The 19659-nt window shown below is 35.3% G+C and overlaps 1 protein-coding gene across 4 annotated transcripts in view; it reads right to left on the bottom strand.

The window, feature by feature from the left end:
* The window catches only part of LOC149553763 (diacylglycerol kinase 1-like), a 58628-nt gene that overhangs the window by 8257 nt on the left and 30712 nt on the right, over window positions 1-19659 (bottom strand). For all 4 annotated transcript variants that reach the window (XM_089789123.1, XM_089789121.1, XM_089789120.1 and 1 more), the window contains exon 8: window positions 18741-18823. In XM_089789123.1, coding sequence (XP_089645249.1) covers window positions 18741-18823 — 83 coding nt within the window. The remainder of the gene's footprint in view (window positions 1-18740; window positions 18824-19659) is intronic.

Raw genomic sequence — 19659 nt, 5'->3', positions numbered from 1 at the left:
TTGAAGAGATGGTAGAACCTCCCTCTCATCTCCTAATATAAAGGGCAGAAGAAGATAAAGTAAATCTTAGACTCAACCTCCCCAAGACTAAAAAGCTGAAAAATCCTAGGCTACTTCTCAATTTGATGGTTTGTCTCAAAACGGAGCTGATGAGAAGCCACTACGAAGGAACCTATGGGGATCTCAAGGAAATGAGACCAATGGTTAGATAAGTAGCAAGGGTCGACAACAAGTTCATCCTTCAACTCCAAAGAGTGCCCTGCATAAAAGCCATCTTAGGTTGAAGGCCCCCGTTGGGTTGACACAAATGGTGTGGATGAACTGCCTGTAGATATTTGCTTTGACACACCTATTAAGCTCCTGTCAGTGAGTGAGAAGATATGGGGGGAGGGAAGGCAAGACATCAAGAGAGTACTATGGGGAGGGAAATGTTCCATCTCAATCCCAATAGAACTGAAAAGGGTCAAAGTTTTAGAGACCCAACCATGACCCCAACCAGAAAACACTAAAGCAGCAATAGACTTCAATGACCATAAGCGAAGAAAGGGTACTTACCACTCAACTGAATCAGCAAAGCCTTGAAGGTGATAAAGGAACCAAACCAGATCAAAAATATGGCCTCGAGCGAGCCTGAAACTCTACAAGTTTAATGTAGTGCATGATGGAGTGTTTGCACTTAATGATGCATTCAAGAAGGAGACTCTGAACCTGCTCAGCTAAGGCCCAATCGAAATCCAATAGAGGGACCTCAGACCCCTAATCCATAGAGAACAGTGGGTCCAATAAGAGTATCCATAAATGTCATCTTGGACAAAGTGTCCTAAAAATGGTGTTGAAAACACTATGACTCAAGAAGAGCCAAAGATCCATACCCCTTGTTGATATGTGGCTAAAGGGCAAGTCTCATGCTAAAACAGGACCCAAAGAACTAACCTAAAGATAAGTGTATAAGGAAGAAATCTCCACCTCCATGCCCCTATAAATGAAATGGAGGTGAGAGGGCTTAAGTGCATTGAAGAGCATCACCATGGTCTTCCCTAAATTCACTATCAAGTACCTCAAGTCACAAAAGGATGCAAGACCATTAACTTATCTGTACAAGCCCTTCGAAGAGGAAACCAAAAGAATGCCACCCACAAAGTGTAGAATAGAAAACTTGGTGAACAAGGCAGCCATTTCCTGCAAGAGTATGATCCTAAAGAAACCTCTCAAGCTCAACAATATAGGTATCGAACAAAGTAGGTGATAAAGGCAGCCCTACTTGACCCCAAAAGCACTCCTGATGAAATGTGAGAACCAAGAGTTCTCGGGGGTCTTGAGATGACCCAATACAAACTTAGAAGGTTTCATGGTAGCACACAAAAGAGTCTCAAAATACCAATGTCTTCAAGACTTTGAAACAAGGTCATCCTTAGGACAGAACCAAAAGCTTTGCGAAAGTCAACAAAGCAACAGTAAACCTTTGAGTAATGATGGCGTGCCTCCTCAATAATGACCTAAAGAGTCAAGATGTGGTCCATAGTCTGATGATCCCAACTTGTCCCTTGGCACAAATGTGATGCCGATCCAACTAACAAGAAAGGAGAATGTGAAGAGTTGTGGTTTGATGTTTGGAGGTGTGCCCAACCATGATGGACCTGTAATTGTTGAGATCTGAAGAGGACCCGCGTTGTGGGTCAAATTAATAATGTGGTGAAACCGATGGAGCCTCTTGCAAACAACATGATTGAAGAGATCGAACATGTAGGAACCCCAAAGATATATGATCTTAATAGAAGGGACAACATACTTGAAGATACTATTGATTCGTCTTTTATGACCCACCAAACAATAGAACCGAAATATCTTATCCTCTCTTGAATAAGGTCTCCTGTAGGCTAAGATTGCTAGAAGATCATACAATGACTTCAAGGTTCTTTTAACGTTTGGTCTTGACTATGGATAAGCTCAGTGGTTGATGTGATTTTTTGATGATCACAAGGGGCCTTACATGTTTACTCAAATGCATTTCAAGCCATACGAGATGTGGGAGCTATCTTAAGTTTTTGCAATGAAGCACTTTTTGGGTTTTCACAAAATATGCAGAAATGAAATAGGATAGGGTTCAGGAATTCTATTCTAATCCTAAGAGTAGCGATGAAAATAAATGGTACTCTAGTGGATAAATTTCTCAATTTACTGAGCTCTACTTCACCAAGTTATACTACAACTACAAGTGAACAGGTGCAATCTTCAAGGTTTATGCAAAAGATTTCCATACCACCACATACACCATCATTAAGAACAATGTATATGAAAGATAGAAGTGAAATATATCATGGAAGGGGTTCAAGCTAACTTTGCACAACAATTTGGAATCACTAAAACATCAAAAGTATGAACCAAAGGAATTCATCAAAACACCATTGCAATCACAACACTTTAACTATGCTAAACTTAATCTAAACGAGGAAATTTAAGAGAACAAGCAAGCACCAAGACACATCAAGTATTCGCCAAGCTTCAATGAAAACTCTATTATCTTAGTAGATCATAGCAACAATCTCAAAAATCCCTCTCTTTACAAACGAGGAGTGAGGCCTTTATATAGGTCCTCAATTACAATGGGCGGCCCGGATAATCACAATTATTGATGTCCAAGATCGTGCCACATCAGCCCTAATTAGGGTTAGGGAAAAGAAAAGGAAACTACAATAATGCAATAAGGAATCCACTACTATAGTGGGTAATAAATGTCCACTATGCATGCTCGTATGGGAAGGGAGTAGGGTGCAATAAATGACCACTTAAGAACACCCACTATGCATTAAATGCATCTATCCTTGATTCCCCCGCTTGAAGGCATGGAATTGGTCCAATAATGTCTCCAACTCCTTTGTATTGAAGCTTGGTGCCGATTCTTACTTTAATTCTAGAACTACAATTGCTCTTTCTGCTTTTCCCAAGCTTTCCTCCCAATCTGATAGTAAGTCCTAAGTGGTGTGCATTGTATTTGAGAAGATGGAAAAGTTCTCAAAATCATCTCTTCAACAGACATTCAGTTGAAAGAATTCCTCTAACTTGACTTTAAAATTATCAATTGTCATTTTCTTCCACCAATCTTTGTGACAAGGATGCTACTGTATTGGATACCCCTTGTTTGATGTTGTCAACCACCTTTTACATCAAGCGAACTCCTTGGTGAAGCTCTCAAACATTTCCTTAGCTATGATCACTGCACTGTACCATCAAAGAAAATCATAGATATCCCCCTCGCTAATAACTTGACCATCAATCAATGCTTGCTTTGGGGTCTCCATCAAATTCTAAATTTTGGAAATCATTTCATCTTGGTAAATATGCTCATCCTCCCATGATTCCTCCATGCACTGGATCCTGGAGAGTGCAACTAATGCCCTACTATGTACTTGCACTAATTCTTCTGCATGTTTGAAGGCTTCCTCCTGAATTCCTTTGACAACCTTTGCACCTTGAGCAATCTGCTTGATCCAGTCAATATCATCTACTACTTCAACTAAAACACCTGTTGGAGGGACTAAGAACGGACCTTCCTCTCTTACCGAAGGAGGCAAGTTGTTGATGTACTGGCACAAGACTTTGATTTCTCCTTTTTGTTTTTGGTATCCATCTTCTAGCTTCTTTAGCCTATCCTTCAAAGCCTATGTAGAGTCATCAAATTCTTCTAATATTTGCTCCCAGGAGGCACGACCAAGATTTATTTCTGTAACAAGGTATTCATCTGGAGCTACCTGATTTTTACTCTTGTGGACCGTAGGAGTTGCAATCTGCAAGATTCTGGATCCTGATTCTCCTCTCACAACCTTAGTGAATCTTTTTGCTTTCCCTTGCTCTTCTGATCAGTTTGCTTGGTCCAAAATTTCATGTAAATCAATTGCCGGATCAACCTCCTTTTGTTGACTCATCTGAATTCATTGCCTCAACCATTCTGGAATGGGTAATACTTTGGTCCCCTGGAATCACCAATTGCTCTTTCCTTTGGACTTCTTAAATGTCGATCTCCTCTTCACCTCCTGGACTATTCACTATTACTTCAGGAACTACGGCTTCAACATTTGGAAGATGTATTGCTACTGCAAGAGCCTCTTCCTCTAGTTGACCATCTTCGGCCTCCATCATTTCTCGCTCTAAAATTGTAGTTAGACTTTCCTCTATAGCTATATCTTGATCTCTCCCTCTCCCTCTCCCTCGCACGGATTTTTCATAGGCATTTATACTTAGTCTATCATGCGCTGGCCTATCCAAATTTTCTTCTTGCTCGAATCTCCTTATGCTTGTCTCTATTGTTAAAAATAGAGCCCAAAAATCACTAAAGATAACCAGCAATAAGAAAGAGATAAAGACTGAAACAAAGACACCAGAAATATCCAGCGAAAACCCTTCTAGAATGAAGGGAAAAACCCAACCACGCAATAAAACTTATCATTTTATTGATGATAGAATTCAAGTGTTCAATATCCTTTGCTTGATGCAAATATATATCAATAGGAGAGACTCTTCACATTATAACCGAAGGTCTCTTTAGATACTCATAACTCCTATAATTATTTATAACTCCTCGAATATTCATGCCTCAATGCATGTGAATGACACATGTCATTCACATTTAATATTTCAAATTAAACTTAAGTGTCATTTTCAGCTAAAGATGATAATAACGGAAATAACATTCAGATTTCGAGAGATAAAGATCTCTATCACAGCTACAAACTTTAACATTCCCTCTTGGCAAGAGAGAGATCTTTAGCTGAACAGTCACACAAAGCTACAACCAAAAAAATGTTAATAATAAATTCCTGATCATACGAATTCAAAACATAATTCATAAAGTTACTCAACATGAAGACCTATAACAACGAGTAATATTCATGGAATCACTCAACATGAAAACCTGTAACAATTACTCATATTCATGGAATCGCTCAACATGAAAACCTATAACAATTACTCATATTCATGGAATCACTCAACATGAAAAGATTTGTAAGACTCATAGCTAAGCCTTTAATCACGGACTCTCTCAACATGAATTGTCATGGAATCTCTCAACATGACATCCAACTCCCATCACGAAGTTTCTCAACGTGATGTCATCATGGATTCTCTCAAAATGATGTTCACTATCGCATAGTGAAAGAGTTATCATAGCTGATCTTACAATCTCATGTATTCACACAAGAATAAAATAGGCAATAACAAACTAAGACTTGATTCCATTTAAGTCTCAAATTTTATATATACCACAAGCATCACAAGCATATATGAGAATGAAAGGGATTCCATAAGCACTCCTTAATAATGAATCCTCCCTCTGAAGCTAAAATCTCCCTCTAAAGCTCAACATCTCCCTCTAGAGCTATAATCTTTATTCTGAAGCAAGAGATATTAAAATCAACTATCAATGCTAAGAATAATCTCTTTCAAAAATATATCCATAAATACTCATCTTTTGTGGTCTAATCTCAATAAACACACATACACAAGGAGATTTAGAATAAGCCTCTAAAGCTAATATATATCTCATAGCATCAATATAGTTATAAGAATATAATATCAACATCACAATAATACTTATCTCTTAAATTCCATGCAATACTTATCTTTGCAACCTCATGCAATACTATGTCACAACAAAGTCCCACTTTGTAGCTGAAGAATGCAATCGCATTTGGAACTCTTTTCCAACAAGAATCTCAAATTTTACAATACCAATAACTTATCACAAATAAAGAATCATATTAATAACATGCATCCAATGATTGAAACATCCTCGCAACAAAAAACAAATATAACGTTGAGTATCATAAGAAGATAGCTAAACAAACCTCCCTCAAAAAATCATAAGCTCCCTTTGAGTGTTATATCTGAAGCAGAGTTGGTCTCATCGTACATGACCCATATCCAACAGAACCGGTCCATGCTAATGACCTAAGTCCCGAATGGAATAAGAATAGTGTTTTGATCGAATTTAGAGATTTCCTCTATACAACATTGTGCCTTGGGTATCTGATATCCCTACCAACGTCACCTATTCCTCGACCTACTCCTGCACCAGCAACGGCATGATGCCATATAAGAAAAGCAACATGACTAGAATCCAACCAAATTAGTTCGATGACAAGGATATAAACACAAAGACATTTCCAAGCCAGCACACATCGATATAAAAAATGATGGATACAAGAAGAGGAAGAAAATAACACTCGAGAACATGTTGCCTCATGAGTATTGAAGAAGATGATGGAAAAGACTAACATTTTAAGAAACTTTTTGCAATCCAAAAGAATCGAAGGAAAAATGAACCTAAATTAAACGTCAGTTACAAATTGAAAATAGAGACTCATGGCACAATAAAGATTGGATGTCGACAGATGAGAGGAAGGGAAACTGATAATCCACAACACAAAAATAAATAAACAAAATGAAGACACATAAAATATGAGAATGGTGAAGTGTATAAAACTGACGAAATAAGTAAAACAGATGAGCATAAAGGAGTAATAATAATAAATCTTGCCACAGAACAAGACAAAAGACATAAGACCGAACCCTTGGCATGGCCGCCACAATGACTCAAAAAGGAATAAAATTCAACTGGCAATATGCTAGAACGTGAATGACGTCAAGAAATACACTCAGCCATCTCAAAAAATGAAGGAAGTGATCGACAAAAGAGATAAAGGAACAGACTCACCAAATCACCATCTTTGAGCTAGACGCAAAACAAGAAGCTACTACAATTTGCACTTTTTTTTAAATGGTTGTCCCCATCATCCGTAGCTTTTGAATTTGTCATATTATCATTTGATTTGCTAGAAACTATCATGATCGGCAGATTGGCTTGACCAAACCTACCCTTCAGATGATTGCCTCTGACTCAAGATTTTGTGCTCTCATATGATTGTGATTAGAATAGATGACGTGTAGAAAAAAATATTGGTTGCAAATTCAAATTTGTTTCCAAGCCGAAGGTAGGAAATGTTTCAGCCTTGAGTCATGTCCATGGACCAGCCCGAGTAAGAACAGATCTGGTGAAGGGCACACTTCCACTCAGTAATCTCCTCTTTTGGGTGTCGCCCTAAATGTTTGAGAAATAATCAATAGTAGGGACGGGACACCTTCTCGAGATATCTAACATTTGTTGGATCCACGTGATAAAATAGAGGAATAATCAACCCAGGAGTCCTTGACATTGCAGCTGCCTCTCTGAGACGCCATATTGAATCCACATAGCCATTGGAAAATATGGGAATGCATACCACACTACTCTCAATTGCTCTTTCTATGCTCACCCCAATCATTTCCCCCTTTACCAATTTGTCACTGTCTAAGAAGACATTCAATCCTCCTTGGGTAGAGCTTCATAAAAATGTTCAACCAGAGTCTTTCTCACATCTAGTCCCTTGAAACTCAAAAATACATGATACCTAGTATTGCTTTGTAAGACAATTCTAGTTGTGGGAGGCTTGTATTGTTCCATCTCAAAAGAAAACAAAGGATTTCACTCAAAATTTCAGAGCTTAATTTATGTGATTAACAATACATCGCAAAGAAATTGTCTTGAATTTTTCATTCACTGAAGAAGAGACCAAAAGATGGAATATCTAAAAACTAGAGCAATAATACAGGGATGCACACAAATATCATCTCAAATCAAAATGATTGATAGACATGCAACAATGATTTCACAGATTGAGGCATAACATAAATTAAACTGAATCAAAGATATTAAATGTCATCTCATAGACAATCGCCTTTGGGCGCATGAAGCTTCTTCTTTCACACAAAATTCTGATTGCTACTATCTAACTAGGCTCTAGTACCATGTTAAAACTAGAGCCCAAAAATCACTGGAGATAACCAGCAATAAGAAAGAGATAAAGACTAAAACAAAGACACCAGAAATATCCTACGAAAACCCTTCTAGAATGAAGGGAAAAACCCCGCGACACAACAAAACTTATCATTTCATTGATGATAGAATTCAAGCGCACAATATCCTTTGCTTGATGCAAATATATATCAATACAAGAGACTCTTCACGTTATAACCGAAGGTCTCTTGAGATACTCATAACTCCTATAATTAATTATAACGCTTCGAATATTCATGCCTCAATGCATGTGAATGACACATGTCATTTACATTTAATATTACAAATTAAACTTAAATGTCCTTTTCAGCTGAAGATGATAATAACAGTAATAACGTCTAGATTTTGAGAGATAAAGATCTCTATCGCAGCTACAAACTTTAACATCTACTTCCTGCCTTTCAAATCTTTCTATCTCTTGAACACTAAATGTGCGACTCTGAGCAGAGGGAACATTTCCATGTTTCTACTTCTTATGTTGAAACTTGAAGCTCTTGGATGACTTTCTCACTCCTAGGATGCTTCTCTTGAGATACTTCTTTCCCTTTCTTAGTTCCACATCCTCTAATGGAGTTCCTCTTTCTCCAATTGTCCCTTCAAATATTTGTCCCAATCTTTCATCCCTAAGTGGTTGGTGACCAAGCAACCTATACGTGAATCCATTGGCTGGTGCAACTAATTTTTCAAGCTTACGCTCAATCCACCAATTTGTAAAATCCAAGACTAGCTTTGAAAGAATATCTATATCTATGACTTCTTTCCTTTTCCAATCATATGGCTACACTATCATTTCTAGAATGAATCCTTTTCGCATCACATTTGGATCTTCCTCCATTTGATCAAGAACCTGAAATATGTTGCATGCTCTAATAATGTTCAATGGTAATCTAGAATGCATCCTCTTTCTAATCTCGTACTCATCCGCAACATTTGCCCAAAAATCCTCAAGGTGAACTTTATGTAGGTACTTTGATCCTACTACTGATGTGATCTTGTTGTAGGGATCAAAATCGAGCCTTTTCAGATAATGTGAAAGACGAAAGAAGTGGAGTTCATCTGATGATATCTCTACAGCCTTCAAACATGGGCATACCTCAACTTTTTCTTCTCCTATGGAAATTGGGAACTGCAATCCCAACTTATTCTTCCCTTTCTAGATCTTGTCAAAGGCTGTAAATTGTCGAGTAAGCTCTAACAAGAACATCTTATCTATTGGGTACCTGGGAATCTTGCATGGCTCTAAGGAAAATCCTTGAACTCGAATGTATGAGAAGGTAGGAAATTGGATGAACCAGGCGTCGTAATCTTCAACCAACTTCATCGCACCAACTAACAATCTCATATGTAGTCTCTTTTGCAGTGTTCTCACTATACGCATGGCAAATGCATCATTAACCCTTATATAATCATCTTTTGAGTATAAATGCAATTGCAAGTAGCATTTATGAACTTTTAAGTGTTGGGTTCCACTTCCAATTGGTCCTTTGCATCATAATCCATCATAGTTCATCCTCTGTGCTAGCAAGTAGATGACGTAGAGCTCATGTAAAATTTTCTTGTGTGCTCTAGATTCACCAACTGTTCATTCAAGTTGTCACTTATGAGCCCAACCCAATCTATCCTGTCAATTGCTCAACAAAGTACCACATCCAAGATTCAAATAAGAATAAAGCAAGCCAAATATGCAACTCAGCATCGTGATCATGTCGTTATACTCCCTTTGCAAGTTGAGCCATACTATTTCCTTAGGAATCTTGGAATGATGCGATCTATTCTTTTTCAACCATCTTTTGTTGACTATTTCTTCATAGAAATGGACTCCAGAGGTGTAGATTCTAAGTGGCTATTCCTCTGTTTTTGTCACCATCTTTGGATGAGAAGGAATCCCAAATGCTTCAGAAATGGATGCCGAAGAAAAATCTGCAAGAATATTTCATTTTGAATCCCTGATGGTTCTATCCCTAGGACTATAGTGTTTGGTGCATTCCACAATCAACTCCAAATGCTGAAAGGAAGGAGGGAAACCAATTGTAGCAACAATTCCACTTCTCACAATTCTGGCAACTAGGTGCATTGGATGATGGTCATTGTATCCAAACATCCTCCAATTGAACTCTTTCAAATCAAGGCCGCCAAGGCTTGTATCTCCAATTTCCGCCCATTTTTACATGATTTTAGATTCGGGGTAGAATCCTCTCCTTTCATTCTTTATCAATTGTCTGCGTGTCTCACCTGCTCCTCGGGGTTCTACCATTCTTCTTGCAAAACAAAAAATGTTCATACATAAGAATACGTAGAAATCATAAATAGCAGATAAAATTTGTCCAAAAGACAGATTTTGGAACTTCATCAAGATTTTCAAATTCTTCTCAATCACCATTTGGTGCTTCTGCTTTGGCCGACTCTTCTATTTGTATGCTCAGTCCCATAAACTTTGGTGGTTTGTCGTTGGACATTAATATTATTATCTTATCTCCTCGAGATCCACTTTTCAAGATTTTCTCAAGAAACATGCAATTTTCCACAACTCACTGAAAGGTTCCTTTCTGATAAAATTCAAGGTCCTCTGTTGTGAATTCTCACAAAACTCAATGATTTCAAAAAAAATCTCCAAAAATTTTCCTTCCAAACTCTCAAGATTTTGCTCCTTTTCTCAATTCGCTCTTCAAATCTCTAGGTGTGAGAGGGAATGAATGAAAAAGTTTCTTATATAAGTCATCTTTCAAAAAAGCTTCCTTTAAAACTGTGGGTTAATACTAGGAAGCTTCTTTACTTGTTGCTTTTTTCCTCGTTTTTCTAAAAAGTTTTCAATTTGATGCTTTTAGCTTCAAGATGAAGCTAAGTCCTCATTTATCCAATTTTTTGATTTTTTTGACAATTGATAACTAAATATTAATTAAAATCAATTTTTAATCAACTTTCATGATTTAATGCAAAAAAATCAAATTTCCTTTCAATTTCTCCCTATACTTTTTTTTTGGATAATTTTTCAAAATAACCAAATTAAATATCAATAAAATTAATATTTAATTTCCCATATAAATTCAAAAGAAAATCCATTTTTTAAATCCAACTTTTCCATTCATGAAGAATTTCCCAGCCTTTCGCTTTTTTCAATTTCAATTGATTTCTTTTCAAATTTTTCAAATTTGGGATTTTTCAAACTTTCCAAAAATTTTGACTTTTCACGACTTCCACACCTTTTTGAATTCTCTTTTTCTTTTTACATTTTCTCAAATTTTCGATGCTTTGATTTTTTTCCGAATTCACATCCTTTAGAATTTTCACCATGACCTGGATTTTTTCGCAACCTTTTCCATATTTCGAGATTTTTCAACCTTTTCTTGAATTTTCCAAGTTTTCTAAAACTTTTCCAATTTTTTGGGATTTTGGATGTTAATGTTATAATTTTGTCGGATAAATTATATTATATATGAGATATATAATATATGATATATGGAATAATTAACTTATATTCAGAGTGATATTATTATATAATCATAATAATATATTGAGGGTATATTACTTAACTATAACTAATATAAGTTAATATGTTAAAGAGACATGTCTCTTCAAGAGACATGCCTCTTTATTTCACATATATAATCATTCATATAGTAACTTGGAAAACACATAAAAATTCTACAAGTGCTATTACAAGTTACAAATCCTATTTCACTAACATGGTATTAGAGCGAAATTCTAGAAGAAAATCTAATTGATAAAAAAATGCTGATGGATGATTGAAATGCTATATGTGGATAGATTACAGAAGTCTGCACGCCATTTTAATTGCGTATGTAGTCCTTGGTGACTGTTGGTATTTTATTTTACCAAATTGCTTGGAGATTGTGATTTTATCTATCTACCGTATCCTGGAGTTCAGAGTTAAAGGAATAGTTGAACTTATGGGTATTATTTTCTTGGTTAGCGACTGCGAGGCAAAAGACATCGATGAGCGGAGGAACCATCTTGCATGAACCCATTTTGGTTCTACACAACATCTCCGCTCACCACCAACTGATCCCTAGAGACTAAATTTGCATGATAAGAAGAAGAGATCAAGAACAAAATCGAAAGCATTCAAAAGAAAATTGAAAGGAAAGACCAATTAGGAGAATGTGCAAGAAGCACATGTCAACACGGTGTGATATAGTAAATGACTCATGGCAATCCGATCCTATCCCTTTAGCAGTGTGTTACAAACATGCCACATGATATAGCAACCGTGGGAAGGACAAAAGTCATACATGGATTCAAACCTACTTTAATATTGAAGGGCAAATAAGATAGCATAAAAAAAAGTAGGCACTGAGTTATTGTTTCCTAATGAAACAGTTTATATATATATTGGAGATGAAGGAAGCTAAATGTCTTGGTTATAAATTCAATGATTCCTGAATTTACGTGTATTCAGCTATGAACTAGCAATACCATGTAATACAAAGTGTCAAAAATCACTTAGTACTCTATGGTTTCTCTAACCAAGAAATTGAGGAAAGAATTCGAGATCACTAAGTATAAGAAATACAAATTCAATTTCAATATTAATTCTCTCTGATGATGATCTTCAAGCGTCTACAAAAATTGCGGTCTTATGGCTGGTGCAAAATAGTAGACACTTTAATGTGAAGCAGCAACCTTAAGTCTTACGATTACTTCCATTGGTTGGAACTTTAATAAATGGTTGAAGTGAAAAGAATCGGTTTATGAGCATTTATATTTCAATGAAATATTAATCTAATTTACTGGTGACTAAGGCTCATAACTACGAAGAATTATTGACGGCAGTAAACAAGACTCGTGCAGGGATAAAATACTGTGCATCCTGATAAAATATAGAAGTGGAATGGAGGAAGAAAAAGAAATGATTAACGATAGACATTTCACGTGGGGGGTGATAGTTGATCGGTTGACCAAATAAATACCTGAGATATGATAACAGTTTATATAAAGTTACATATTTGTAGATGGCCATCAAAGAAAAACGAGCTGTTAGGTGGAGTAATGAAGCAGATCTCAAGTATCAAAATATAATTAAGCTCGCACAATTGCCAAGGAAGGAAAGCAATGGCAATGAAATGAACGACCATCCATCATGCTCATCAAACAAAAATGGGCAAAACTGAAATAATTCCATATGCAAATTAACACTGGAACTTTATAACATTACATTTCTCTGTCAAATACATTCAGCAAGATCCAGAGAAAGTCTCCAAGGAGAAATGGGAACAAAGGTGGCAACCACATTTAACTCCACGTTTCTTAGGGGCTCTCTTACTATTCCCGCATCATCTTCTCCATCTCAGAATTGTGCGCTAAAGTTCAATTGCCGAGATGAATGCAGAAAATGCCATCTTGATAACACGTGGACACCATAGCGAAAACATTAATATTTTGATTGTATAGGATAAAGGTGATATACTCCTACGTGGAAGGAGCTATAATGAAAGAAAAGAAAGCTTCAAACAAGGATCTCCCTAGAGTCATTCATACGTCATGTTGGAATGACATTTATTAAATACAATACTCAAAATCGCAGAAAATAATGGGCATAGCATTTGAAATGTAAGGAAAGAACATAAGACTCTGAAGTTATCAAGGGTGTTCAGTGTTGAGACCCTCACCTAAATATGTAGGAAGAAAAGGTGGTAAGAGTATTGGGAAGCGATCCCAAAGGGATGTTACGGTAAAGTATATTTCAATACATTATTAAAGTAATATATTTAGCACCTTTGATATTATAATGTGGTCTACATACATAATTTGAAATAGTGAATTGTAGACAATTATAATAATTCAAGAATGGTACTTAGAAATACATATTAAAGAGATTAATATGTTTCTTACTTGAGTTCCTAGGGTGTCAGTATAAGAATGATACTTAACTCTATATAAATGGCTGAGTACTAGTACAGTGATTGAGACTATCATTGTATAAATGCCTATATGAGTAATAAACCTATCGTGCCAATGCAAGAGATGAGTACCTCTCATATAAGTAGCTAGTAGTGCCAGAGTGAGAGGTCAATAGAGTCTAAATATAAATGGCTACATAAGAATATAAAAGGTTCTAACTTCTTACTTCACCAAGTATTATTTTAGGACATGAGTTAAATTACTAACTTTCTTATTTGTATATCTATATGTACTACAAGATATATGCCTTGATATTTTCTTCTAGTATGTTCTTGTAGGACAATGATGACTGATATGAGATTTAGAGGAAGACTGATATTTCATTAGAGACAATCTTGATTGAGAGGGAGTAGATATAATTCAGTCAAACTTTGGTGAATCCAACCATATATATGCAACGTTGTTGGTGTACTTATATGTTCAATAATATAAGAGTGGGAATCCAACATTGTAAGGGGGAATGATAACCAATGTTCTATTCCCATTTGAACCATTCTTATATGGGAGCAAAAAAGACGTACTCAAATTGTTTAATTCTTACATGGAAGCATTTCCTAATTTGATGCATATGGACCTTCATTGGAGCAACTTATATTATTATTGCAGATTAGTATTTATTATCCTCGGGTATTGCATGTATCTACTCTTTGTAATCTCTCTCTTATTTTGTATTTCTATAATTACTATAAAGAGCTATTTTCCTTGATCTTTTCCTTTGTCTCTTAGGATGTTCTTGTAGGAAAAGAAGAATGGTACATTAGGCATGCTACCAAATATTGTGCAGACTCAATCTTATGATAGTAGCTTCAAAGAAGCTATGATTTAGGATTCACGAATCATCTAATGATTAGGTTGGATAAAGTGAGTTCCTTGAAGCAAATATCCTTGATGATTGAAATTATGAGAGGGAGTCTGACAATTCATTAGAGGCAATCTTGGAGAAAGAGAGGGAGCAGAAAATTATAAATGCTTCAATCAAACTTTTGATGATCTTGGTTCAAAAAGAGTAGACCTTGTTGATGGATTCTCCACAAGTTAGAAAATATAACAGCTAAAGGAGTATGATTCATGGGATAAAGTCTCATGTATGTAGGCCGGAAGGCCTTATGCTATCAGGGTAACCATTGAACTAAGGAAGCTTGACATGACTTGCTACCAAGAGGTTAGAAGGATGATAACAAATTCAAATTAAGTCTGATACTTCATCAAGAGAACCTTGTGCTAAGAGGTCAGAAAAGTTGATCTCAAACTAAGAGGGAGAAACTTTATTCTCTAATATGTTTTATGGTAAATGTTGTGACAACACCACATGACAGTATTCGTGGAGACTTCATGCGAACTTTTGATGTCATACATGTAGGAGCTTGTCCCCTGTGTACATCATGAAGAAGTGATGACTTCTAAATGATTATCACTTGTATTAGGAGAAGTTGTTGTAAAGTGACATCCTTACAATAACTTGTAGCATGATTCATTTTTGTGAAATTGTTTCATGTAAAGGCTTTATCTTATAAATCAACAACTAGGCAGTTGATATCATTAATTTGATTATCTACAAGTTGCTTGTATAGATATATTTTCAGTACTTGGTGTATATCTTGCCTTGATATTTTAATAGGCCATTACCACATTGAGTACTTGGTGGATATCATTTAGTTGATGTTCTGATAGGCCATTACTCAGAGTATTTGGTGAATATCATTTGATTGATATTCTGATAGGCCAATGCTCATGTTACCAAATATGATATCAAATAGTAATTGGTGAATATCACATGTTGATATTCTGATAGGCCAATACTTACATGATATCATATTCTAGAAATCTTCTAATCAAAGATTTCCTATATGTATTATTCTTGAAATATTACCTATGGTGTAATATCTATGTGTTTTATCTTTCTTCATTAAGAGGGAGTGTTAATGTTATAATTCTGTCGGATAAATTATATTATATATGAGATATATAATATATGATATATGGAATAATTAACTTATATTCAGAGTGATATTATTATATAATCATAATAATATATTGAGAGTATATTACCTAACTATAACTAATATAAGTTAATATGTTAAAGAGACATGCCTCTTCAAGAGACATGTCTCTTTATTTCACATATATATTCATTCATATAGTAACTTGGAAAACACATAAAAATTCTACAAGTGCTATTACAAGTTACAAATCCTATTTCACTAACATTGGATTTTCACATTTTTTGAAATTCTCGCAATATTGTGGATTTTAAGTTTTCCAAATCTTCACAAAAACAATTCCTCAAATGTCTTCCAATGTGTGAAGAGAATAAGATTTCGCGAGGATCAAGGAGTTTGTCCACAAGAAACAAAATAAAATAAATCCGAAGCATAGTCAAAAATGCGCCAAAGAAATCAGGCAAAGCGGAATTTTGAGGACATTTTGGATTCGTTCGTTGTGGATGAAATCCACGATATAGAGGAATTTGTGCTCCATAAAGTGAGGAGAGCACATTCTCAAAGGGCTGAAGGAATTTATAAGCGCCATACATATTCCAGGGCAACGACAAAATGGCGGTCCACAATATACAGTGAGCGTGTTTTTTGGTGGGTTGTGGATTTTACATGGTTTGACCATTCCATGCCATCCACTGACTTGTGCTGCTAAAAACATGGAAAGCAGGGTTTGGTAGGTGTTAAGGATAACCATCCTTTGGAGACCTTCCACGATATGTATAAAAGTGTGCTCCACAATTTATGGAGAGCGCAATTTCCACCTTATCACGGATTTTGTGATTTTCACACTCATTCCATCATCAACGCAAAACCCCACTCCAAGATTCTAGGAGAGCGCATTTGTGAGGACACTATGGAATTGTTTTGTTCTAACCGTTCCCCATATCCATTGACCTGCACTCTGCAATTTATGGATTTCCAGCGAATAGGTGTGATGATATCCATGGTGGATTTGATGTTTGGCATTCTCAATTCTGCTTTGGTCAAACAGGGAGGGGCCCCAAGTATGGACGATGGGTGGCAGAAGGTCACAACAGATACAAACACTCATTCAAAAGAACAGAAAAGACCTAGGAATGCTTGTGCAACAGTCAAATAGTAAAATTTGCATCAGTCACACCATGGGGCAGAAAAGAGGTCATAACGTATGATATAAAAGAGGGAGTGATTTTCAAATGAAAATGCCTATGTGAAAGTGGTGTTTATTAATAGGAGGATAGTTAGAGGCAGTGTCACAGTGTTTGCTGAAAATTTGTGTCTAAATTCGTACAAAGAAAATGCCAGGCTTTTTACCAGATGTTATTTCCGCAAGGCATTTTCAGAAGGGGGTTCTAATAGGTTTTTAAAGATAGGGCTTAAATTTCTTCCACTACCAATTCACATAGCTTGTCGACTATGAATAGCTATAAGGCATTTCATTTGTGGTGTGTGATGAAAGTCGACAGAAGTGTACCAGTGACAAGCCACAAGCAATGCATCCTTTGGCATGAATTTCTTCAGCAGAGTTCCTTTTCCCAAAAAGTTGTTCTCTGCAGATTTCTTCTACAAATTTCGCATATTTACTTTGGAATGCAGTATTATTCGAGCAGTTGACTAATTTTCATTTTTTTTCTTTAGCTCTTGTTGTGCTCTATAACATTTTAATCATGTCTGATCAATTTTATAAATAAATTTAGTATTCCTTTTATTTTTATGAAAAATTTATTAAAAATTAACCTATCCAAAAAAAAAAAAAGATTTAAATTTAATGTTATGTATTTTTTAATTCCTACATTATCATCTAATAGATTTTTTTTTTAAAATTATTTTATTATTAATTTTTTATATTAATCTTTAATAATTAATATTATATATATATATATATATATATATATAAATATATTTTGAATTTATGGATTTTCTATACTATTTTTTAAATTAAATCTATATGGCAAATTTGATGTCAACTTTTTTCTAAATTTTTCTCCTTGTTGATCTGAATTTTGTTTTTGCCGAACTTGAACCTTGTGACTTAGGTTAGAGGTACCGTTGAATGGCAGTTCACAGTGCCATAAGACAAGGCAATGAATATGAGATTCTCACATAAAATCCATATGACAGTACCAAGGAATAAAAATGTGATAGCAGCTGTTAAGAATGAAACACACAGTAGCAACATTCAATCTCAAGATAGTCATAAATGTTAAAAATGTAAAAGGCACTGAGATTTTGACAGTCTATGACAATCCAGTAAATATTGAAAATGACAGTCTTCAAGGTTCTGGACATGATAGGATGCAAGAGTATGCAGGGTGATTCGTGAATATGCAATTGAAGTAAACAGTTGATTCCATTCATGACTGTTGAGGTAAGTGGCATAACTGAGAAGATAGAAATGTGTAGGTCTAGGTCAAAGAATGAATTTAAGACAGAAACTTGTTGAGGAAAAACAGAATGCCCATAAAATACCTTATTCTTAAAATTCAGCAAAGCAACTGTCCTATTATTATGCTAGTGATCATTTTAAGGCCTTGAGGCTAAAGTTGAGTGGATAACAGAGCAGTTGAAGAACTTCTGCCCAGTCAATGCCTCCTGTGAAAGCAGTTCCAAGCAGATAGGCATAATTTTAGGAGCAATCATGAGCGGCAGAATATATATATGTGAAGAATTTTGACTACTCATTCTCATCCTCATGCCATCTAAGAGCCATTTCATCTGTCAAACATACAAGTTAATGAGGAAAAAAGTGCAGGGCAGAGGACATGCATACACAAAGAAAGAATTCCAAAAATCTCACTATAAATATTGTAATGTTATCACGAATTTTGCAGCAGGCAGAGTGAGAAAAGAAATATTGCAATCTATCACGGTAAACTTACAGTCGTGAGAATTATAACTTTGATGAATGGAAATTCAAAAGCAAAATGACCTCTAATCGTGTAACAATCACATACCTGATTCACAAGTTGATTTTTGAATCTTTCTGGATGCAATTTCCTTTCCGCGTGAAAAGCATATGATACTTGTGCATCCATGCCTAAAACACACCAAAAACATACATCAAAAAGATCCTTTCATGCATCAGTATTGAATCTTCTGATTTCGTTTATAGAAATTGTAACACAAGTTACAACAGATTATCTATATTAGATTGTTATATTCAATATTATTTATGCAACTTCAATAAATATTAATCTTATGTTGCTTTTAAACATTGTCCTTCGCAATTTGATTTTCTGTTAATAACATATTGTTTCATGCATATATATTATGCAATCAAATTATAATTATATTTTCATGCTAGAGTTAATTCCATAGATACCATGTAAGTATGTGTTTTCAGTTTGTTCAGTTAAATCTTCAAAAATAGTTTGCTGTTGTTCAAAACATATAATACCAACCAGCAGTGGGTATTGGAAGATATGATGTTAGACTAGGCCCATACCAAAATGTATTGATATCAAAAAGAGCATTATAGACAGAGTAAGTGAGCTACTTAAACTGAAACATAGGGGCAAAGGAATAACTATGAAATTTAAGTTTGAGTAAGTAAATAACATCATAACTTATATTTAACGCACAACTTCAAATTGGATAAAGGAAAACACTAAACATAAGGAATCCATTTTCAGGAAAAAGGCGAAAAAAATAGAGTATAGGCCAAATCTGCCAAATTTCAAAGACAACAGTTGCACATATCCTTCAAATAGGAAAGGTTAGCACCTACACATCTATCAACCTAAAAAGTACATTTTATAACACAAATTTTATTAAATGTATACCTTTTAAAGGGATTTTCATTTTCAAATGAATTTTAATCATATCTTTCCTCCTCATTGTGTTATGTTTTATAGGAATACCCTGTAGTGTTGC

This window comes from Cupressus sempervirens, chromosome 6 (genome assembly GCF_028749045.1).
Source record: "Cupressus sempervirens isolate cs-2001-9-10 chromosome 6, ASM2874904v1, whole genome shotgun sequence".
In the NCBI taxonomy this organism is placed as follows: domain Eukaryota; kingdom Viridiplantae; phylum Streptophyta; class Pinopsida; order Cupressales; family Cupressaceae; genus Cupressus; species Cupressus sempervirens.
This window is presented reverse-complemented; position numbering and strand designations above follow the sequence as displayed.